A 23,325-nucleotide genomic window follows, 5' to 3' on the forward strand; every position below is an offset into this window, starting at 1 on the left:
CGCTCAGACACATGAAAAATTAGTGGGAACATTGGAACAAAGTGTCCTATATTATCACTTACAAATGAGGTGATTCTCTTCTACAATATGAATACAGCACTTCATTAGTAGGACTAAAAGCTTTTTGTGTGTTGATGTGAGTGTGCCTGAACTGACCCAGTGTGAAAATCTCCCAAAGAAGAATGCCATATGACCACACATCGCTTAGGGTGGTATACAAATTATGGAAAATGCTTTCAGGTGCCATCCACTTCAAGGGAAGGAACGTCTGAATGAAAGAAGAAACACATCTTATTAAAGAACCACTGTTCCTAATTTGAAACATGCAACAGTCAGGAGGGCTAAAAGAGTCCAGCTAGAATTTATTTGCTGCTATTAAATTTCTGTTATACGCGGATAAAAAGCCAAAACAGGTGAAAACTTGTCAGAACAGAATAGAATAACTTTCCATAAGTTTTTCCATAAACCACTGGTTTTTTTTTATACTTACGTTGCCTTTAGAGATGTAGTTGGAGTCATGCATGATGTCTCTGGCCAGGCCGAAGTCACAAATCTTCACCAGCTTGCCCTCACAGATCAGGACGTTCCTGGCAGCCAGGTCACGATGGACACACTGCGGAGGAGGAAAACGAATATACCTGTTGTAATCATCATGAGGTTGCCACATAAGCACAATTTTTCCTTTTACATATTGCTGCAAATTTGGATGCTGATTAGCTGATCTCTATTTCTTCTGTCTTCTTTTGACACAGTCAGGCTACCTGCTTTCTCCAGTTTCTTTTCTCTGTTTCAAAATTTTTTTATGCTAAACTAAGCTTCCAATTCTTCTCTACATAATCGGAAAATTAAGACTAATTTTCTAATTTCATCTTTGTTTAAATGGGCACAAAATGGCAGTTATCTAGAAGGTTGAGATGAGTATTTTATAAAATATCATACGTTCTTAGAGGCAAGGAACTCCATCCCCTTCGCCACTTGGTAGCTGAATCCTAAAAGATCTTCGTAGGTGAGACTGGGAGAGTCGCTGATCACCAGGTCTAATCTGTTGACTCCTGAACACAGTGACAAGGTGAAAGGATCAGCAGGAGAAAAAAGAAAGGAAGGTGATGAACATGAATGAAGACATTGTCTTTTGTGATGGGGGAACTCTGGCTGTCCTGTGACTGCCTGGGTAAAAAGAGATCAGGCTCTTTATATGTTGCCACATTTGTCTGTACATTATCTCCAGCATTTGATCAGTTAAGAAAACAAGTATTCATTAGTCTATTATATGTAAAGCACTGTGCTTTTCAACCAGAAGTACAGCTTATAGTGGCAGAGTTCATCATCCATCATGGTTAAAGTGATTTTAAAACAGTGGTAAACTGGCTCAAATCAAACCTTGTTCCTGGTAGAAGCCGTGTTGGTAGAGAGCCTCGTACGGAGAAGGCTGGATATCTGCATATTTGATGGAATCTATCTGCTCTTGCATGGGAACGTAGACTGAGGGCTCATCTTTGCTCATGTCCATGTATCCTCCATCACTCTCACTTCCGAAAGACACATAGCTGGAGGGATGGAGATATATATATATTTATTGTGTCTGAAAAGTGCACTAAACTGACCTTAAAGGCATATTTGTTTATTTATGCTCCTTCATCATCTGAAACTTTACAACAGAAAAATATCCCCTTAGGAATCAATAAAGTATATTTACCTAATGTTTCAAAGTACATAAGAGGAGGTTTTAATAAAAAGAACCTCCCACATCATACAAAAACGCCCTTTGTGCAGCTCTGAAAGCTCCAGTCTGCTTCGCTCACCCTTTCCTCTGGCTGAGAGGGGTGCTTCCTCTGGAGATGAGACAACTGTAGTCCTGGTTTTTCTCAGCATAGTACTGCAGGAACGTGTGCTTGTTCCTGTGCAGGTAGTCCACCAGGTCGCCATAGCGACAGTACTCAGTCACCAGGTACAAAGGGCCTGTGATCAGGGAACAAGAAGTAAAACAATAACAATATTAATACAATATGTTCTTTATACTTGTATGTATTATGTATGCCTCATAAAATCAACTATAACTTTCAAAAATATAGAGCTTTTATACAGTACTTTTTTCACTGTGTGGCTGACTCTATGCTTTGAGCATATTTAACTGAGGGACTCTCTTTTGCTGCTTCTCTTTGCAAAAGCAGCTGTTCTAGATGGAAAAAAACCCCCACTTGTAAGCTCTGATGTGTTACAGTTAATGCACTTGGCTGTTTTCTTTCATTCAGCATTCTTTAAAGAAATTCCACAGCTATTTAAAGTGCAAGACATGCCAACACTCATTAACTCATTATCCAAAGTGCAATGTAATGTGAATTATATAATCTAGAGCAGGAGTTCTCACATCGTTACCCAAAAAAAGTGGGGTGGGAGTAGAATAATGGATACTTTTTTCTGTTGTAGAGTCAGTAGAGTCAGTAGTCAGTAGTGATGTGAGTATATTCACTATTAGATGTAGCAAACTTTTACATTTCCAAGGGTATTATTCTGAGAACCCTTTTGCTATGAATGGTAGAGTCACACTCAGAAGCATTGCATGCCATTTTAGGGTAAATCAAAGCACTGTTTTAAGAAGTTAGACAAGGGTTTAGGAAGTCTGATGAGGTAGTATAAAGAGCCATTTAGAAAGGTCCATTTAAAAAGCATGCTATGGTAAATGGGTTACATCAAATTTCTAACAAACAGGCTGGTTCAAAACCTTATTTTTACTTGGTTGACTAATTTTGTCCATTTTATTATGCTTTCAGTTTCCATTAGTTTTGTTTTTAATCATGTGTAAGAAAGCCAAGAATGCTTTTCTATTCCTTTGACCAGTGAAATAAACTTGTTTCTGTGCAAGAAAAGCAAACTTCCAAAATGATAAATTGTACTTTTCTATATTTAAAAAATCATTTTCTATTAGTCACATTTTCTTACTTGTAACCTTTTGTACTGATTATTTTGATGGTAAATGTATTGTGACTTTAATGTTAAAAAAATATAGGCCAATCCAGCACCAAATGCCACTGAACTTCCCGCCTTTGACTTAAACAAATCTTCACCACTATTATCCGGTACCTTTTGCATTAAACAAAGCTAAAATGAGCAGACAGACATGTGTATCAAAGCAGTTTTCCACAGTTTGTCATTGTGATGCATGCTCACCATGTTTGGTACAAGCCCCTAGCAAGTTTACGATGTTGAGGTGAGGACCCAGATGACTCATGATCTTTAATTCTGACATCAGGGCCTGAGTTTCACTCCTTCTGGCTGTAGCTGGATGTCAGAAGATGGAAAAAGAAGGGAAGAAAAAGCTGGAAAAATTAGATGCATAAACTTAGGGTAGTTGGAGATAGATACCCTGAGGGCAGGACACACTGTGCCTTTGCCAAACTGCTCAATGACCTGTGAGCTATGACTTGAATCAGGCTGGCAAGCAAACTAAAGCTCAGCAGGCTGCTGCTCTCTATGAGCCCAAAGGAATATGGCACTGGTGTCACAACATCTGACAGCTATGCGGGGGTTCATATAAGATAAGATAGAACTTTATTAATCCCTCGGGTGGGTTCCTCTGGGAAATTCGACAATATACTGTTCACACAAATTACGCACATGGCTTTCTGCTTTGTTTTTATATTGTAGGGCTTACATTTCAGCATTTTCACTGCCACCTTTGTGCTGGACTGCGAATGCGTGAGACCATACGCAGTTGCCTCGACCACCCTGCCAAACGCTCCTGATCCAAGAGTGCGACCTGAAACACAAAGAGGAGCTCAGAAGGACAGAGTCTGAATGGGGCCCACATTGGACCTGCAAAAGTAAGGGAGACCATTTTTAACTAAAATATTGGTGTCAGCAAATGTATGTTATTTTCTGAAGAAGGGAAGATTATTGCAGATAAATAGTATTTATTAAGAGCATATGATGTTTTTCTCGATGTTGAGATGTGTCCTGTTTGTAGGTGAGCAGCTGACTATGAACATGTCAGTCATTAGACATGAAGGTTTAAAAGCTCTCTGTGAATAGGGCTTTAAAAATGAAGTGCCACTGGAGCTGATAAGAGACGTTTAACAAGGTTTGTTTAGTATTCCAGTGTCGACTGTGCCCAGACAACACAAACCACCCACAGCACTAGAGCTACCGGGCAAAAGCTCCAGTTTAAAATGTCTGGAAGCAAATGCGTCTATTAAGACAAATAAAAAGTGACAAGCTGAAAATTTAGCTGCAGCTAACAACAAATTAGTGTCCTCAGTTGACTAGGCTAATTTTAATGCCTAAGATAATAAATATTTGTTCAATCCTCAGTGTGTTGATGCTTTAATAGATTTAAAACTGTTTTTTGTGCCACATAACTTTTTTCATATTTTTTTAACCACACATAATATTTTACCATTTATGGAAAACCTCTATTAAAAAGATTTAATGTAGTGGGAGAAAATTACAAAGACATTTTCTGTTCTGTTTCTTTTTTTCCCTTTTTTTTTTTTAAAATTATTTTTTAATAGTTTAAGCTAATTTAATTTGGTTATGCCATTTAAATTTGTTATTATGCTTCACAACATAAAAATATGATTCATATTTTTATGTTGTTGTTGCCTTTGTTTTCAGCATCATTTGTAACACTGCAATTTCTGATCTTCATTAAGTTGGGTTTCCCTAATTTGCATGAACGGGAGCAGATTTAAGTTAAACTGCACACATGCAAGATATTAGGATTTCCATCAGGACTAGTTTTTTTTAGCTGAGCTTAGCTCATCATCTCTCTTAACTGAGGACTCACCCAGCACTAGGTGGTCACGGCGCATTTCCCAGGCCAGGTCATAGGGCAGGTGGATGGGGTCCACGTAGATATACTCATGCCCATCCTGGCTCACAGATTCTATCACCTTCCATCTGATCTCATAGCGAGGTTTCTGAGAACAAACAGTATTGCTTTTGAAGAAAGGAAAATTGAAAAATGGAAACTAAAAAATGTTTGAGTTTCTCTTACCTTCCTCCAGATTGCAATGAGGATGATGAAAGACATGATAACAATGACCACTAAGGCTAAAACAGCAGCCAACACTGCCACCTGGGAGAAAAGGGCTGCAATAGGCAAGAGTACACAGAACATTAAACACAATATAAATAACATGAATCTCCACATGCTGGAAATTAATTTATAAGTATAAATGAAGCTATGTTTTGTCTAAGACATACAGTCTACTAAAGGATACAAAGTTTGCTTTGTGTCTCTATAAACTTATCAGACTTTCCTATAGTGTTTGTGCAGTTTAAGCCAAATACAATTTAATTTAATCCTATATTATCATTTACCCATTTAATAGTAAAGTGGCATAGTCTATATTTGTATAATAAAAAAATGACAAACTTAAAGTATAATGTTCTATAATATCCTTCATCTATCCTAATATATATATATATATATATATATATATATACATATATATATATAGATAAATAATCCCATGACACCTACAGCTGAATACCAGTTTGATGTCCCGCCTGCTGATGAGCCCCTCTTGATTGCTGGTCTCACACCGAACTGCGGCCTGCTGAGGTGTCTGGAAGGTCAGCTGGCTGCGAACCTGACTGACCTTTCTTGTCTCATTGTAGCTCACGTTCGTATGGATGCTCAGCACCTCTGGCTCTGGTGTCAGCGGCTTCCACACCTCTGTCTGGTTGCTACACCTGCAGAAGAACATTAGATCGGAGGGTGAAATATTTCCAGTCAAATACAGACGCACTGAAAGCAAAGCGTGTTTTGGTCAGCCACCTAGTGTTCCTTCTGTGACAGTTCAATGGAGAAATGGGTGGTAGGGACTCACTTGAGCATGCTGCCACAGCTGTACCATTGTATGGTTGGGGCTGGCACCCCTTCTGCAACACAGGTCACCAAGTGTTTTTTCCCTGGGAGACTGTGGTCGGTCAGGTCTTTAATCTGAGCGGGAACTAAACACAGGGTGGCAGCAGCCATTAATCATTGCTGACTCGGAGAAAAACACAATCTGTCCTCAGCTTTTTTCCATTCACAAACACCACTTTCAGACAGTCGGTCAAAAAATATAAAACACCACACAAAACCCCACAGCACACAAAACACGTGGGAACATTTCAGCTTAAAAAAAAGGCTCACCTTGGACCTCCAGGTCAAAGGTCATTTCCTTTGAGTCGTCTCCATTGGTAACAAGGACAGTGTAGAGGCCCTTCTGGTCTGTCCTCACCCTCACCAAGGTGAGGACACTGACATACCTGAGGTACAAAAAATTCATTTTTAAAAAATAAAATATACACTTTTTCTTCCAGTACTGAAAATGTTGACTATTTGTCTGGAGAAATCAAAGCTGACTGGCAAAAAGTTACAAATTTAATCAGACCTACTTTAATAAGAGACACAACACTCTTAAACCAAAAAGCAGCAACACTGTTTAAAATGTAAATAAAAACAAAATGCAATGATCCATGTGTAAAATCATTTTTTTAATTTTACTGTTATGTAAAAATATTGTAAATTTAAATATTAATTATGTTTTTCATGTCCTGTTGTGAAAAAATGTGGTTATATAAAATTTCTAAATCAGTGAATTCTGTTTGCATTTACATTTCATACAGTGTTCCAGCTTTTGTGGAAATGGGGCTGAACACTAAATGAACTGTTCTTTAGATATGAGAGCAAACTCATTTCTAAAGTCTTCAAGAGACTTTGTAAGATATGAAAATATTAAGAAGCACCCCGGGTTAAAATTTTAAACAACACAAAAGAAGATATAAAGTTTATGATGTACCTCATTATCAGGGGACATGACAGTTTTGTCTCATGTGTTGTACATAGCTGTCAGCATGGAGGTGGTGACTTTTTCTCTCTATTTGTGAACTACTAGAAAAAAAACAGCTTGATGTTTCTCTTTCTTATTTATTACGGCCGGAGACTTCATGGAACTCGTTAACATGGGTTGTTTCTTTCTAGCTACCTATCATCATCCCTGTGGTTGATATCTCACTTAGATATTTAATGTGTGTTGGCAGGAATGTGAAAACATAGCCTTCAAATTTAAGCTTTATTTGACATCCGTTTGAAAGACACAACTCAGTAAGTTGTGACAAGCATTTGGTGTTTATGGTTCCTGTGTGATGAACGATGGCGTCCAGCCCTCCAGAGGGTATCGTGTTTCTCTCTGTGGAGACCCTTATCTGGCGATGACTGACAGGAGCAGACTGACCTGTGGAGGCTGTCGCCCTATCATAGGTCCTGTGCTAATTGTTTAAATGTATCAAGGCCGTAGACGTGTTTGGGTGCTTTGTGGTGTGCGTGAAACTAAATACTGGTTGGATGTTCTACCTTATTTCATGCTCTTGTCTCGTGTTGATGATTTTGTCTCCCTTGATGGTGGCGCCATCCTTGGTCCAGTAAACCTGTGGGGGAGGGTACGCCTCCATCGCCACTCTCAGCTCCACGTTCTCTTGTAGCTTGACGGAAATGTTTCGTTGCTGAGGCGGTTTGATGTCCACAAAGCCGTTTTCTAACAAGAAAAAGAGCAAAGTATATATGCAATGCACTAAATGTAGTAAATTATTTTTCTCTTTAGCTTAACTACAGTACTGTGAAAAAGTCTGTTGCCAAAGCTCATTTTTTTACATTTTCCTAGGAAAATAGAAAACACATGTAGTGACTTATTGATGCACGTGCAAACATTCCAAGAGGTACAGCAAGTATTCTTCAGGAATAGTTCTCTCAGACTACTTAATGAACATTCAAGGTTCTTCTTTAGATGTTGGCGCTTTTTGTTTCATGACAGAGTATCAGCTGTATTCTACAGATGGCTGTAGACTCTCACTGCTTAAGTCCCGTTGCCACTGATTTTCAGTCCAGTTTGTGTGTAATTTGGCTTTCCTAAAGAATGGCTTCTACCACTGAGACCATTATGATGAGGCATCAGAGAACAATAGATGGATCAAATAAAGGCAAAGATGCATCTCTCAGATCCTGCTTCAGGTCTTTGTTGGATTGTTTTCCTATTTCTTAAAGACATAACTTTCAGGTCCTGTTCATCTGCTCTAGGTTATTTTTTAGGCCTGTGACTTCTCTTTTATTCTTCTCTTATTCAGATTTCCTCAATTTTTTTAAGGACATGCTGCACATCCTGCTTAGGTATTCCCAGTTTTTGGCTAAAGCCTCTTTGGGAATCACCTTGTCAGTGCAAAAATACTATTTTATGTCTGTCAAACTGTCTTATCTTTGGAATTTTTCATAGCTTTAACCAGAAAACAACAACAACAACAACAACAACAATAACAACAACAACAGGATGATGCTTCAAAATACAATTTAAAATTGGACAGAAAATGAGTTGGAAAAGCAGCCAGTATCAAAATCTTAATTATCTTAATTTTCATCTTAAGGAAGCCTGGAAAACTATTACTCAAGACCACTTTAAAAGAAATTCAAAGCAAGTCTGTCTCCTAGGAAGCAAAATATAAAGAAATAAGAGGTGGCACAAGACTTTTGCAGAATACCTACTCTCCACTCCACTGATATTTTTGCAACCAAAGATTTTGTCCAGGAGAGCAGTGAGACTGAACCAAAACCAAAACTCTGCAGGCCAGAGAATAAAAAGAAAAATCCTAAAAGATACTTTCTAGTTTCACATAGCTGGGCACTACTTTCCCCTGTTTCTATTCAGACTGCTTTTCTTGGTCTAAGGCTTTTTGATGTGACCATTTCTCTGTACAAAACCATTTATTAAGCTGCTTCTGTACTGCTGCTCTACATTCTTGAACCTCTGTGGTCAGACACTATGCATCTTTTCCACTGAGATGTCCAGTGTCCACCATTAAACTGTCCTGGCCTCCTGTCTCTACTAAACATGGAGCTTCGAGCTTGTATAAATATAACACACCTCAGTGCAGGTGGAATAAGCATTAACTGACCTATACGGCATGCAGTGACGGTCAGGAGACAGAGCATTAAGAGTACATATGATGAATCCCGCTTACCTTAGCAGCTAAGATGCTGACTTTCTGTATGTTAACATTTGAAGTCAAACCCCAGTTACATAAACACTGTGAGTCTAAATATAAAGTTGCTGTACCCACTGATTTACAGCTCTGTTTCTCAATGTATCACTCGAGGGATGTCAAAAGTTTATTTCACACTTTGAAGAAAAACAAATAGAAGTGATCTTCATTTCCTTTAAAAGTAACTCCTCTCCCACCGTAACATCCAGAGGTTGACATAATAAGCAGTCTTTCCTATGTCAGCAAAAGGTAATAATAATCTGCACAGCATCAGTTTGTTTTACTTTTGTGTCTATGTGTGTGTGTGGGAGGAAGGTGGGAGAAAGGTTGGGGGTGTGCAAGGGGGGTTTTATCTTACCAAGCACAGTGATGTTGACGCTGGCAGAGGCTCTCTGGTCTTGTATGCCCTCATGGACGTGGCAGACATATTTTCCACTGTGGTCCACCGTGGCCTGGGAGAAGACCAGGCAGGAGCGCATGCTCGTGGGGGACAGGACATCAGTCAGGGGCTCATAGAAGTCAAGCTTAGAGACAAGTACAAGAATAAGATGTGATGTTTTAATATGAATTTATTGAAATCGGACTTTCAGTGAGCTCTTATTTTTGCAGTCAGACTTATTAGGAAAAGCTGTGAGTTTGTTTTAAAACATGTTCTAATAAAGCCATAAAAATAAAACTTCATCATCAAAGATAAAACGGAAACATTTCAGCTTCGCTGTTATCCAAACAAGGACCTACAGAGACCCAGTTATTACAATACCAGCCTAATGTGAGCTGTGAGTAAAGTTTCACAGCAGAATAAAAACTATGAGGTGTGTCTCCACATCTTGACATAATTTGGGCTTGGTCCAGAGGCCTTAGAGTGATCACAAAGGGAAAACGGAACAATAGCGCTTGTTCTGCTCCACTCCTACTCACCCCTCTATTGGGAATATCCCAAGAAAAATTCACCAGCTCCACTCCGTGCACTGTGCAGTTTACTGTCAGTGGTTCACCCTGCTTCAGGACCGTCTTCGAGGCATTGATGTAGGCGTCAATGGCCTCTGGGACTGGGACGAGAAGAGAAAACACAAGGGAGAAGTGAAAAGGGTGTGGTAATGTAATGTAACTAAACAATAATGTCTGCACTAAGGCTGATCAAGTTATTAAGTTGGAAAGAACTACTTCTAAAACAAGCTCTTCAACCTGAACACCTACCCACAATGCTGAAGACATAGAAAGCCTGAGACTCTCGCACTTCCTCGTTCAGCTTTCCCCGACACACATAATTCCTGTCCTCCACCGGCGCCTTGTAGCCCTCACTAGGAACATACACCCCACTTACGGGTATGTCAGTGTCCCTCTCGTGCAAGGTGACAGTGATTTTTGGATTGGTGACCACACAGGGGATGGTGCTTTCTTCACTGGTCTTTGTTACCATGCCGTGAGAGCTCTCTATGAACCACACGTCAGGATCTGCAGACAGACACATTTTTTATGACAAAAAATATTTTTCTATTGATTTACTGCGTCTTCCTCAAAGAACTTCCTGGAGGTTTTTCACCTTACTCTTCTTCAGAGCGCTTTCAAAATCACAGTGTTTTCAGAAGCTCTTTATTTACATGCAGCATGGAACTTAGACAGTTTTTGTTCAATTGTACTGTACAGTTAGCTTTGCAAACTCTGAATCAGGAAGGTAAACCAAAGGTAAGCAAACCAGGCCCCACCTGGGACAAACACAGCCACCTCCTCTGTGTCTCGCGTGCGCTGATCAATGCACTGATACACGCCTGTGTGCTTCCAGCTCACATTGAACAACGTCAGAACGCTGGATGTGGCTCCGCTTTGCACGATCTCGTAACTCTGGTGACCCGGTTTAGATGGTTCCAGCTGAAAGTACGGCACGTCGTCCATCTTAAACTTCCACGTGGTCTCCCCTGAGCCGCTGCAGGTAAGGGTAAGAGAGGAGCCCTCGGCCAGAACAAACTCTTTGTCACCGGGCGTGATCTCCAGGCAGCGCAGCTCAGTGCAGAAACACAGCAGAGCTGCAGTTTGCACAGCAAGACAAAAAAAGGTCAGGATGGAGGTCACAGAGACTGCAGCAGGAGGTGAAAGGTTAAATCAACAGTGTTAGTCCTGCGCTATCTTTAAATGATGAAGGATGTGAGTTGTCTGCAGCAATTTAGTGGGAGGGCGACGACGCCTTGTCACTGATAAATACATTTAAATTGAAAGAGGTGAGTGAATGCATCAGTTGTGTTGTGAAATCCCACAGCTAATGAATCACAGAAGAAGTCGCTGTATTCTTTAAACATTCTGAACAGAATGACTTCATACTTACTTAATAAAACCTGAAACATGCTGTCCCCATAATCCTGACCACATGTTTTGCAAATTTAATAAGATATAAGTTATAACCCATTGAATTATATCCATTTTTTATATTAAATTGTTATATTAGATATCCAAATCATATTAAGTGTGATTTGTTATAAAAGAGTCCCAGTCTTGCAGTATCTATTTCCCCTAATTGTAAAATACTCCATCCAAACTTAGCTTCAAGCTTCTTGCTTCCCTGCAAATGACTTTTGCTTCTTCTTACACAGTTTCACTTTTTGTTGCTGAAGTAAAATTTAGGCCTCACCTGTAAATGTGACTGTTAGGTGGAGCGGGGATGCTGTCACCTTCCTCATCACGGAGGCCTTCAAGTCACTTTGTTCTGCAAAAAGAAAAACAAACAAACAACAAGAGTGATCCTTTTCAGAAGTATTTTGCCTCAACAGTTAAGTGAAAATGAACACAACAGCAAAATTCTGTTTTCTATTCAAATCAATGAAGACAAATCTTGAACAGACTTAATATCTGTCCATGTGAGGATGAGCTTCATATCATGATGGATTGGTTTCTGCTCTCGCAGGCTCCACAAAGTCAGGTTAAGTGAGAAAATAAATCGTGTGTGTCAGAACAAACGGCGTCAAATGAAAGAGAATTATACCAAACTATGCTTTTCTCCCACTAAATAGAAACAAAAAGTATTGAGTTTGTTATCAGGCTGCTTTCTTTAATAGCGACTGGCCCTCACAGAGAAACTGAGGTACCGATGCAACTCATCAGGTATTTGATGCCTCGCTGCACCAGGACAGAGCAACAATGTCTGGCTCTTTTTGTTCCCGGTTCACCAGCATTCTGCCCGCTAACAAACGGGTCACTGTGTTCGGCTTTGCAACGCGCTCGCTGGCAACAATGCTGCGTCCGAGCTATTCCACAGCCATGCTGAGCCATTAATTGGTTTTGCTAAAAACAAAAGTAAAAATGAGGGCAGTCACAAAAGCTTCTGACAAAGCAACCTTTGAAAGGTTGCTATGGTTTGGCATTACTAATAGGGTATCGAGTTGTATAGCAAAGCAATGTCAGCATCAATGGATTCAGCACTTGGGGGGGTCAAAGTTGACCCATGCTTACCATCATCGAAACTGTTATCAAAGACCTTGAAGTTCTAATTGTACAGCACAGTGAGAGGCCAAAGGAAAGTGGGGAGAGGTGGTTTGCTGTTATGTTTAGGATAGGGGTTAAGGCCTACAGCACAGAGGCGTCTGGAAACAGTTAAGGATGGATCACAGGCCTATACGAGGGTGGGAAAAAGAGAGGGCGGAAGACTGATTCTTGGGAAGAGCGAGGGTGGAGAAGGAAGAGAGGGAGTGAGCCAATGGAAAAATTGTGAAATGTATCTCTAGAAATCGCTCCCCAATTTAACATTTTTATAAGATAATGTACACCAATTGCACCACCTCTATTTTAAGAAACTGGGCCATTTTCCTGCATTACATAATAGAACACATGTTTTGAAGATTACATCTCTCCATCTAATCACGAACAAAAAGGCTTCACGCTTCATTCATCAACTAAATATCTTTGGCAAGACCTCCTTTGCTGTATCCATCGAGCTGCACAACGTTACTAAAGGTGGTGTTTTGAGGTTTAAACAAGACGACACAGCTGATTAGTTTGATAGTGGTGGTGAAGCACAAAAAGTTCTGTGACTAACCCAAGGACATTTACTCAAACCAGATACATGTTGTCTCTCTAAATTAACTGCCTCTGGCACTTCCGCTCCCAAAACGAAAAGCTCACAGCTCTTGAGTTGCTCCAAAAACATGACTGGTCCATTTCCTCCCCTGCCTCCTGCTTCCAATAAAAAAGGGTGAAGGAGAAACAGACAGAGAGAGCAAGAGCGAGTGAAAGAGATGTTATGTTTTTATTGTGTCGTAGTTCATTCACATGTGCACGTAAACATTCTTAGTGGCACATAATGGATACTGGATGCATATAATGTACACACAGACACATGCTGTACAAGAGTCCTGTCATACATACAACTTACACACACACACAGAAACACTCGCCAGACCTCTCCTGCCTTTTCCCCTTTTTGTCACTGATTTGGGTGTACAGTTCACGTTCCCACAGAAAAACTGAAACTTTCCCAGGGCTGCTGATACACTGGGGACCCTGCTGGTGATGACGGCAGAAGAGGAGGGGTCACCTCATCCCCGGGGGACCCCGCCAACATGCGACAAGGTCCGGTCCGCCGAGGAAGCCATACATCAGCACTCTACAAGTACTAGTAACCTCAGTGTCAACGATAGCGACAACAGCCAAACGCAGAGATGCCAAAGGCATGTGTCTTTTGGCAGTATGAAAACAAAACAAATAGCTCTGTGACTGGCTGCTGATGATATGTTTGCTAAAACAAGCCAAACTGGTACATTAAGGGCTACTACAGGATGTAAATTCACATCTAAAAATCAAACAACAGAGATCATGCTGAGATTAACAAGAGTCGAGGTGTTTTCATTAGGCTTGAGAAGGGACAGAAAAACAATGTTTGGTTGTTCCAACACTGGTTGATGGGCATTGGGACAACATGACCAGAGAACACTGAGAGGGAAAAGCTACTTTCAGCTGCCCCCATACTCACAGGAGTCACTACAGTGGGTGTTTGATTGGTTAAAGTTCTTATGCTGGATCCTCTTCCTGAACCCTTTTGTGCTTTCTTCCAGGTTCAAACCAATTATCTTTTGCTTGTTAAGCAAACGTGTAAAGCACTACACTGTGGAGCCACTGACCTCAAAGTGGGATGTGCTCTCAAGGATCATGGCCCAAAGGAGTCAGAAGACCACTTACACAGGAGTTAGGAGAGTGAACATTACCACAGGAGGGATACTTTTAACACTGAGATTAATGCTCATCTTTGCCTTGGTCAGATCTTTGTGCGAGATGGGAACAAACAGTGTTATGAAGCCTTAAAAGGGTCAGGCCACTAGTGAATCTGCCAAGAATGCTTGGCAACCTTTCAGAGATGTTAATAAAGCACTTGGTAACAGTTTGATCCCTGAACCACAGGACAGCTCTTTGTCTGCACCACAGAGGCAAAAGAGTCATTTACAGTAAGAAAGGTCCATAAACTAAGTGAAGGGCTTCTCAATCTGAGAATTAGAACGTGTAGAGGATCTTAAAGGATCTCAAAAGCATTTTTCTAACCCAGATGTTTATTGGTGTCTTTTGAATCTTTGAAATGGTATACTGCATTCCTGTAGTAATCTTGGAGGTCTGGAAAAAACAACAACAACAAAAAAAACAAACAAAAAACCACAAGTGATATTTGTGTTAGTGATGGCATAGTAATCACAATGGGGGATAAATTCTTATCACTCTGCATGAGGTTTCCCACAGATGCTTGGGAATTTGGTGGCTGATTGACCCTTCCCAGTTTTCATAAACAATCCTACTACACTCAAAGTGTCACCAGCTAATGAGGAAGAATGCTAAAGTCAACCTCCTTGGGATGCACGCAGCCCACGCTCAGCCTCAGGATTCAGCTAAGTGTGTAAACGCCAGTCCCCAGCACCCCGTAATCCCACTCCAGGGATTATCTATATATACTGTAGCTCCATGTTTCAGTTAAACATCTGGCAATGATAAAGCAGTCCTCGATGAGGTGGGAACGACTGTCAGAACCACATTTGTAGCAAACTGTTTGCTTGAGCGTCTCCCGAGCGGGGGTAAGCTTGCACTTGGAAAAAAGGGAGGGGGGGAAAGTGTAATCTCTAACAAAAGAGAAGGATTTTCGAAAAGCCTCCCAAAGTGCAGCTGGAAGGCTCCGACTTCCTGTTTCTGGGAAATTTTGCGGTCCTGTGTGGGTGTTAACCAAATGTGTGTCATGGACACAGCAGACCATCACAACCACCAATCCAAATAGGCTCAGAAACAACAATCAGTAGAAATCTAACAGCAATAAGACTTCTACAAGGAGGAAAAAAACATTCTTTGATTCACCAGCTTCACAGACGAAAGATGTAAACTCACCACCAGATATGAAAAACAACAGAGAAACAGAAACAAAACAACGGCAGGCAAGAATAGACCAATTAAACCAATGACAAAGCATGACAAACCATTAACACACCACAAAAAAAACTGCACACATCACCAGACCAGACGGTGGGATAAACAGCAAAGGGAGCACGCAAACATACGGAATATACCTTATGGGTAAAACCACATCAAAGAACGGAGTGAGCCAGCAGAAGGCGCACACACGCAGACTTGCATCACAGACTGTGATGTTTACTCTGCTGAAGTGCCCAGGAAGCCACCATACAAAAAAAAACAATCTTTCCAATGAAAACAATTATAGCTCAGAATGTGAACTATTGCTGACAATCAAGATTTTTATAGGGCATGCAGTGTATCATTAGACTATCTACAGTGCAGAATAAATGCACATGCCACATTTGTCTTTTTTAGTTTTTGTTTTTTGAAGGATGCGACGTTTTCCTGACGTATCTCTGAACAGCAGGACTTGGCAAGCTCTGTGGGAAAAAACTGACCCAGTGATTCTTTGTTAAAATAAACCTCCATTTTTATCACTCATCTTGAACTGATCATCCCCCCTGAGGAAAACCTTCTGGTCTCTCTGTAGCAGACCCATGATGCACTATTCCCACCCCAGGCGGCCTCATTGTCCATCAACTCCAATAACTCTACTAATGCACACTTTGTACATTACAGGAGCTGTAAAAATGATAGCACAGTGAAGCCCTATGAAAGGTTCGGCTACAATCTCATACAACTGATTTTTAGCAGGAACTGCTTTTGGAGATTGTGTGAAACTGAATACTTTTTGATTTACAAATACAACTGCAATGGAAATTGTTCTTTTCTTTGATTTGTAGTATAATCTTGGAACAATATATTGCATTTAAAGTAACATTAATTAATGTTATTGGCAACCAGGGACCAGCAGAAAAAAGCAGCTAGACACAAGCAGCTAGGATGTCCTTTGATGATTACGTAAAAGAAAATCAGTGCAGTGCAATTAATCTTAAGACACAAATTAAAATGCTACAAAAATACAACAATTTTTTTTTCTTAATTTCTAGTGAAATGTGCATCTTATATCTACATTTGTAAATAAAAGATTACCAAAGTCTACAGAGGTTGCATTATGCTATCAAAAATAAATGTTTAAGTTCAAAGTAGCAGGAAAAATGTTATTTTTAAACTCTGAGATCATCTTCTAGCAAAAAAGAAAAAGAAAAAAAGAAAAAGAAAGATATTGTAATGCTACAGGCATTAGATCCAGGGTCAAATTACCGAAAAAGGAAACGAGACTCTTCTTTCAGGGATCACAGAGGACACTGACCACCAGGGTATCTGGTGAGATGACCTGCTCTTAACTGGGAGGAGAGTCCTCATGTCTCAGAAAGCACTTGAAAAAATACCATAACATGCTTAAAAGTGGCATACTAGAATGACACAGAGTTAATACTTTGGCCTGTAATCAGTGATTCCCTTCAAATGTGGGGACCCGTCTCTCTATCAAGACTCTCTTTGCCAAGACTCTTCACTGAAAGGCTTCAAGTTGTCTGATCTGCACTTTGCAGTGCACGTTGATCAAACATACTGGCTGCGACTCATGATGTTTACTCAGTTATTCCAGAAGTGTTTCATTCATGCACTGCACCCCTGAACTCCTCAAGACATTGGAAGACCACTAAGAATAATGATGTCTGAATCCAATCCAGTTTTATTCATACAGCACTTTGTACATTACACCAAAACATCAAACAGCTAATTCTCAACCTAATATGGGCAGAGATGACTCCAGAGAAAAAAAGCACAGTTGCAACTGGTATTCAGTTTAATCTTAGAGACTCCACAAATCTCAATGACCTTGATGTGAAATGTGTAGTCAATAGCTCAGCCATATATCTTGGTGCTGATTTAAAATAAATAAAAATGTTAAAAGAATCCTAAAACGACTGGGGAGTCAGGGGAAGGAGGCTGAGTGGAAAAGTCGCTCCTCTTTATAAGTATTTGATTAAAGATTAGCAGCATTTTGACAACTGTGCAAATAAAATGTTGTTAAGGAAGTGTAACTCTTCAAATGAGTTGTAAAACTGATAAGATTTCACCTTGGATAAAAGCCTCTGTGAGAGAATTCATCTCCTTATCTAGTTTAAGATCAGACTCAGGTTTGACATTTAAGGTTGGTTATTGTGGGTTTTACATATGGCCCAAGTCCAAGAGAGGATCAGCACAATCACCACTGGGTCTGAACACAATAGCCTTAGTTTTACTTTCACTGAAATATTAAAAAAAATTAAGCATATCGATGCTTTTATGTCCTGATATCATTTCTTTTTACTGAAATGTAAATGCAGATCATCTGCATAAAAATGACACGAGAAGACTTTACCTTATCATTCCCCAGGTTAAAGTCCATATAATCTCCTACTGAGTCCACGTGTGAATAAAGCAGTTTTACTGCCCGGAAAATTTGCACACCCTCCTCAGCCTCGGCAGAAAGCTTAGAGCACACAGGGAGCAGCTCTTAAACGTTGGTCTGAATCAGGGTCACTTTCTTTAAAGATATAACTGCACTTTTTGAGTGTCCTTCCAGTTGATCTCATCTATCTAATTTTAGCATCTTTAACAAACTAAACAAATTTAATCTCTAACCTCTCACTCACTGATGATCTAACAGTTGCCATTTGCCAATAATGCACATGTCATACCCCACATGTCTTTCCACTCCAGAGCCTTAGGTGTCATGATGTATTTTCATGCCAGCCAACTTGTATAAAGGGCATTTTTTTGTGTTTTTGTGGTCATGACTAAAAAGGTTTCTTCAGATGTGTGACTCACTTGTTCTGACCTCAAAGTAGGTTTCACTATTATGCAGCAGGACACTATTAGAAAACTGTTAGACTATTAGAAAAGTCTCTGCTGGACAAAAAGTGCTTGTACGCTGAAACTTAAAAAGCTACAGCTGCACTGAAACCATCTCAAGTTTGCATTATCAGCACTGAAAAATCTGCCTAGTACTCCTGTAACAGGTTTCCTTCTGTTCGGTATTTGGACACAGTGCTTGTGAGGTCTTATCACAGAAACCAAAGTAACTCTATACTCATGCTGAGGCAACACATGTTTGGGAGACTGCGGATTTTGGTTCAGTGCCTTTTAAACAGAGTTGTAAATGCTGTGTGTAGTGGCAGTCGGGGGAGATGTAAAGAGCTTCTGTGTGAAACCCATGGATGTAGAATGACAGCCTTAGATGTGGCTAGCGTTTGAGATCAATTTAATGACTTTTCAGGAACCAAAATGAAGGAAAAAGGGATTACGATTTACAAACTTAAGCAGCCTCTGTCATTGAAGTCAGTTTTCCTCTTTCAAATCAGCTGGATGTGATTTTGTCACTGCCAGTCAACTCAATAAAATTGCTTATAGGGTATACAGATAATGCAGCTCATGCAGATACATTTGCTAGCATAAGCGACACAACATCCTTCAAAGATTTTCCTCCAAAAACGTCTCCACCCATGTTCATTGTGGTACCCTCCTTTTTTGCTGCACGATATGAGACCCCCTGCCTCATGAGAAATGAAATACGCCTACACACACTTCCAGTCCCTGCACTCCCTCCCAAAAAGAAAGAAATTGAAACAGCTGAATACAATTAGGACTGACTGACTTTAAATTCCATCTGTTTACCTAAAAAAAAAAAAAACCCAAGGAGACGGAGAAGGAAGAATAACAGTCACAGGGAATTTCTTTTTAGTGGATAACTTGTGCTATTTGTGCATAAATTCTGTAATTTTAACTGCTGTGCAGTTTCCCACATTTTTGTGTCTTGCTTTCAGTGAAGCTAAACTGTGCAGATTAACTTAACAAAATGCTCCTTCATTTTTAACTGTGCAAAATATTCTTATCTCACAAAAGACTGTTTTCCTTTATCCTCCTTTCTCATTGCACTGCATCTCCATTTCCAACATGTTTTTGTTGGAAAGAGGACAGAACAAACTCCAGGGAGAAAGCCTGGTGCTTTAAACGAATCTGATGGAGACCAAAACTTCCTGTTGAAAGTAAGCCTGTATTAATCCTTATGCAATAAATCCAGAGAGGAACTCATAATAACACCTTACTAATGTTACACTCATACAAGGTTGGACACAGCTGTCAAGTCATTTACTTGAGTAAAGGCAGGAAAATCAATAAAAAAAGACCACATTATAAGTCAAAGTCCTACACTTTAAATAAAAGCTCAATATTTTGTGAAATAAATATTTTTCATCTTTTGCAAAGAGTTCAGTGAAAACATTAATGCAACTCTGGGGGTACTGATTAGCTTAGCTTAGCACATAGACTGAAAACAAGGGAAAGATGTAGTGGACCTTTCTCATCAGTTTCTTGGTTTTACACTTATTTAAGCTTTATTTATCTTTTTTTACACTATATTTTTGTAATATGTGGATTTAGTGTAGTTTTGCATTCAAAGTGTATTGTGGTTTTATGTAAATGAATGATATAAATTTTCTTTTTGCACAAAAAGCCCAACAAAAGACAAGGGTTGGAAATAAGCAATAGGTATAAACTGTGTGCAGCACATCAGTCCCATGCTCTATACTGGCCTTATGTCAAACTGCATTTAGTTACATAAATAAATAAAAAATATTTATTTCAGAAATGCATCAAAAGATACAACAAGCTCATTTGTGTCAGGCTGTTATTTCCCTTTAGCGACAACTCAGCAGCTGTTATTAGATCTTAGTTAAAATGTTACTAAATCTTGATCTGAGGAAACCTGGAACGTGACTGGGTGTTTACAACAAGATAAGTCATTATGGTGGAAGTAGTCTCTTAATAGTCTTCTAGTATTTTTCTGTACTGTATTCACAGTGCAATGGTTTTTTTTCCATGATTATGACACCTTTCTTTGCGATTTTAGGCTGATCCCCTTTCAAAAGTTTGTTATTGTGCGACAAGAGTATATATATAATAAATCAAATGAATGTTTTCTCAATGAACAAACTCACTTCCTGTCTTAAGATGAGATGCAGCTGCCTGACAGCTCTGTGTGAGTGGGAGGGAAACAATGAGGGGGAGGCCAGATGGACAGCCATACAGGATGCTTTACTGCAGCACCACTTGGTGCTTTTCATTAAAGCTGTGTGACTCAAGTATAAAATCTAAGTACAGCATGAAAGAACCAGCAACGTAAAAAGAGGCTCTAGACTGATAGTGTTAAGAAAAGCAACAGCTCATTCAAAAAATATTGGTGGTGGATAATGAGTAAGCCAATGAGTGTCCACCAGGGGATGAGTCAGAGTTTGTTCTGTGAATCTGAAAAACGAACCAATCCGTGTCACGACAACATGATGTGAGAGTGTGTAAGTATTTTAACTCAGTGTTTCCTCTGTAAACAAGTTTTTTTAGATGAGGGTTGCTCAACTTTGAGTTGAAGTCACAGAGGATAAATGAAAACAGGACAGAATGGGATCAGTATTTTTCAAAAGTTGTTGTTGAGCTCAAAATGTTACATATCTGCACATGTGAGTTAAATCAGACTCCTGGCATGCTTTCTGCATGGTCATAATGTGAAGCACATTTTCTCAAAGCTGCTGGCATGCAGAAGGCCTAGAGAGCCAGGAAACAGCTGATGTCGACGGATTAGGTCCGGGCCAGGGGGAATGGAGCCGGCTGGGCTGCACTTCATCGGGGCCGGAGAGGAGCACTCCGCTGGAGTACATACCAGCAGCCTGACGCAAGACAGGAAAATCCCCACTTGTCAGAGTCAAAACTAAACTAAGTTTTGCAAATCTTACAATAAAGATTTGTCACAGCTGATCAAGTGTTTTATAAGTTGGTGCAGTGAAAGTAGAAGCCGACTTTAAAGCTATGAAACGAATGCAATGCAGTCTAGCACCATTGATGGTAAAAGTATGACATGCATGCAGTCTTCCAGCGGTTCATCTACAAAAACAATGCCAGACAGTGCCTGGAGTGAAACATCCACAGCGCCAGAGAAGATCAAAAACTTCAAAAGGACACTCCTGTCTGTAGAGGAGGAGAAGAGCATCCACAAAACACATGCCAACAACATTTTGATTACAGCAGATGTCAAAAAGGTCCCCTGTATGCAGAAGATGAATGTGCAGCTAACAAACCCAACAACAAATACCAAAGTCACCATACACAACAGTCAGGCGGGAAGGCTTTCAGGTGCAAAACATGTGTTGGAATATACTGAAAAGACATGTATGCCACATGTGTCACAGCCATTAAAATGGCTCACAGTGCTATAATATAACTCGTTCCAGCTACTAAAATCTTCTGATGAACAGGAAGCGATGATTCAACTAATTATGCCGGCTGGACTCGGCATTCTTGAGATGAGACCAGGTTGCTGGTTTTACGACATATCTACATTACAAAAGGGAGACTGAGTAACACAACTATAAATTTAGGGTGGTATGTGTTAACACTTAAAGGGAATTCCTCCAAAGAGGATGCTGTTGACAGTGATAGATGCTGATATCAGTTCACAGCCATTGCTCTTCAATGAGCTTCTCCATGAATCAATGCAGAGAAGATTGAAAAGGGAGGAAAGTGACCAATGGTTTGGTGTAGAGGACCCCTGGTTCACTCTGGGTGACTGAAGAGGGCTGTACAAACAAGCCCTTTAGCAGCGAAGCACAAAGTGGAGAGCGTACAAACAGCTTGTACTATAAACCCTACTGTGTTTGTGTGTACGCTAGACCCCGGGACACCTTGTCAAATGCATTCTGTTAGTGGGAAAATAAACAATGTTAAAGTTGTCCAATGTCAAAGTGTCAAACAGTTGCTGTGTACAGAGATGCAAGCCATCACTTTGCTGATGTTTGAACAGGTTGCTTACGCTCTTTCACACAGCGTTGCAATGGCTGTTGTGTATACACAGACACACACACACACACACAAGTATGTGGGTAACGAACACCACCAAGAGACAGCAACAACATCACAAAGACATACAGTTGTTCTCTTGTCAAATCGAATCAGATTTTTTGTTTAAAAAAGCTATAAGAAACTTGGGTCCAGTGTTCAGGATGAAGTGCATCTATGTCAGATGGCTGTGAAAGTCAATCTGTCACAGTGGGCTTCCCGTACAGGATAAGTGAATTTTCAACACTTTGCACAGCCCTTTTTTACTTCTGCCAGCAGCTGTCGAGCAGCTGGAACTTATACTAAAATACTTGACGGTGACAGAGAAGTATGCTTCTTACCTTCAGACGAACCCCAGAAACACAGAAGAATCTTTCCTCTTTGACCAAGAAGGTTGCCGGCCAGCAGAAGGAAATTGGAGAGACTTCCAGTGAGATGTCTCTACAGGGGCTGCTGCTTCAAATGTATAGATCCCTCTGATGTTCACTCTGAGGTTAATCTCTCCTGTCCCAGGAGTCCGTTGGAGGAGGTACTGCAGTGAGCCCGGCTGTTTGTTTAGTCAAATCACATCACCGCGGGTGTCTCTCTCTCTCTCTCCACTCTCACACTCAGAAAGAGTGTTCTAAGAAAAAAAAAGTTCCCAACAGAAACATGCACACACACGCACACACAAACTGTGCACACTCCACCCCTGACAGATCCACACTAAGCAGAGCGCCAGTGTCCACCCCTGCTGAAGCTGAGAGAGAGCAGGACGAGGGAGAGGAGGGAGGGAGCAGTGAAACAGAGCTGAAGCAGAAAGCAAGAAGTTTCTAGCAGGGCGACGAAACTTCAAAATACAAATCCAGTTCTGCTTGTTGTTCTAAGGTAGAGGCTCAGAGGTCTGAGCCGGAGCGATTTGTTTATGAATGGAGTGGAGGTGAACTGAGACTGTCTCTATTGGCAACGGCAATCTGGACCGCATCTAACCCCCTCCATAAAACAACAAACACAATAAAAAGGAGGAGAAAGAGTGAGAGAGTGTGTGAGTGGTCCAGCCAGGAGAAAAAAAAAAGATTTTGG

At 40.3% G+C, this 23,325-nt stretch overlaps 1 protein-coding gene across 3 annotated transcripts in view; it reads right to left on the bottom strand.

The window, feature by feature from the left end:
• The window catches only part of pdgfrb (platelet-derived growth factor receptor, beta polypeptide), a 29,137-nt gene extending 5,993 nt beyond the window's left edge, over positions 1 to 23,144 (bottom strand). Inside the window, exons 1-19 of one of the 3 annotated variants that reach the window (XM_085293045.1) lie at positions 22,605 to 23,144; positions 11,642 to 11,709; positions 10,725 to 11,042; positions 10,216 to 10,473; positions 9,937 to 10,067; positions 9,377 to 9,542; positions 7,343 to 7,523; positions 6,140 to 6,255; positions 5,832 to 5,955; positions 5,483 to 5,694; positions 4,994 to 5,088; positions 4,784 to 4,916; positions 3,653 to 3,757; positions 3,169 to 3,279; positions 1,803 to 1,959; positions 1,381 to 1,547; positions 940 to 1,052; positions 491 to 613; positions 157 to 268 (exon numbers count right to left, since the gene is read on the bottom strand). In XM_085293045.1, the coding sequence (XP_085149171.1) occupies positions 157 to 268; positions 491 to 613; positions 940 to 1,052; positions 1,381 to 1,547; positions 1,803 to 1,959; positions 3,169 to 3,279; positions 3,653 to 3,757; positions 4,784 to 4,916; positions 4,994 to 5,088; positions 5,483 to 5,694; positions 5,832 to 5,955; positions 6,140 to 6,255; positions 7,343 to 7,523; positions 9,377 to 9,542; positions 9,937 to 10,067; positions 10,216 to 10,473; positions 10,725 to 11,042; positions 11,642 to 11,690 (2,671 nt within the window). In that variant the 5' untranslated portion in view covers positions 11,691 to 11,709; positions 22,605 to 23,144. Of the gene's footprint in view, positions 1 to 156; positions 269 to 490; positions 614 to 939; positions 1,053 to 1,380; positions 1,548 to 1,802; positions 1,960 to 3,168; positions 3,280 to 3,652; positions 3,758 to 4,783; positions 4,917 to 4,993; positions 5,089 to 5,482; positions 5,695 to 5,831; positions 5,956 to 6,139; positions 6,256 to 7,342; positions 7,524 to 9,376; positions 9,543 to 9,936; positions 10,068 to 10,215; positions 10,474 to 10,724; positions 11,043 to 11,641; positions 11,717 to 11,852; positions 11,877 to 22,604 lie in introns of those variants that run through there. The other 2 variants (XM_085293043.1, XM_085293044.1) reach the window with 2 other exon arrangements.
• Positions 23,145 to 23,325: the final 181 nt, after the last annotated feature.

Source organism: Mchenga conophoros, linkage group LG2 (assembly GCF_057382185.1).
Source record: "Mchenga conophoros isolate Kocher_MC1m ecotype Shallow Benthic linkage group LG2, M_conophoros_male_GT1.1, whole genome shotgun sequence".
NCBI classification, from domain to species: domain Eukaryota; kingdom Metazoa; phylum Chordata; class Actinopteri; order Cichliformes; family Cichlidae; genus Mchenga; species Mchenga conophoros.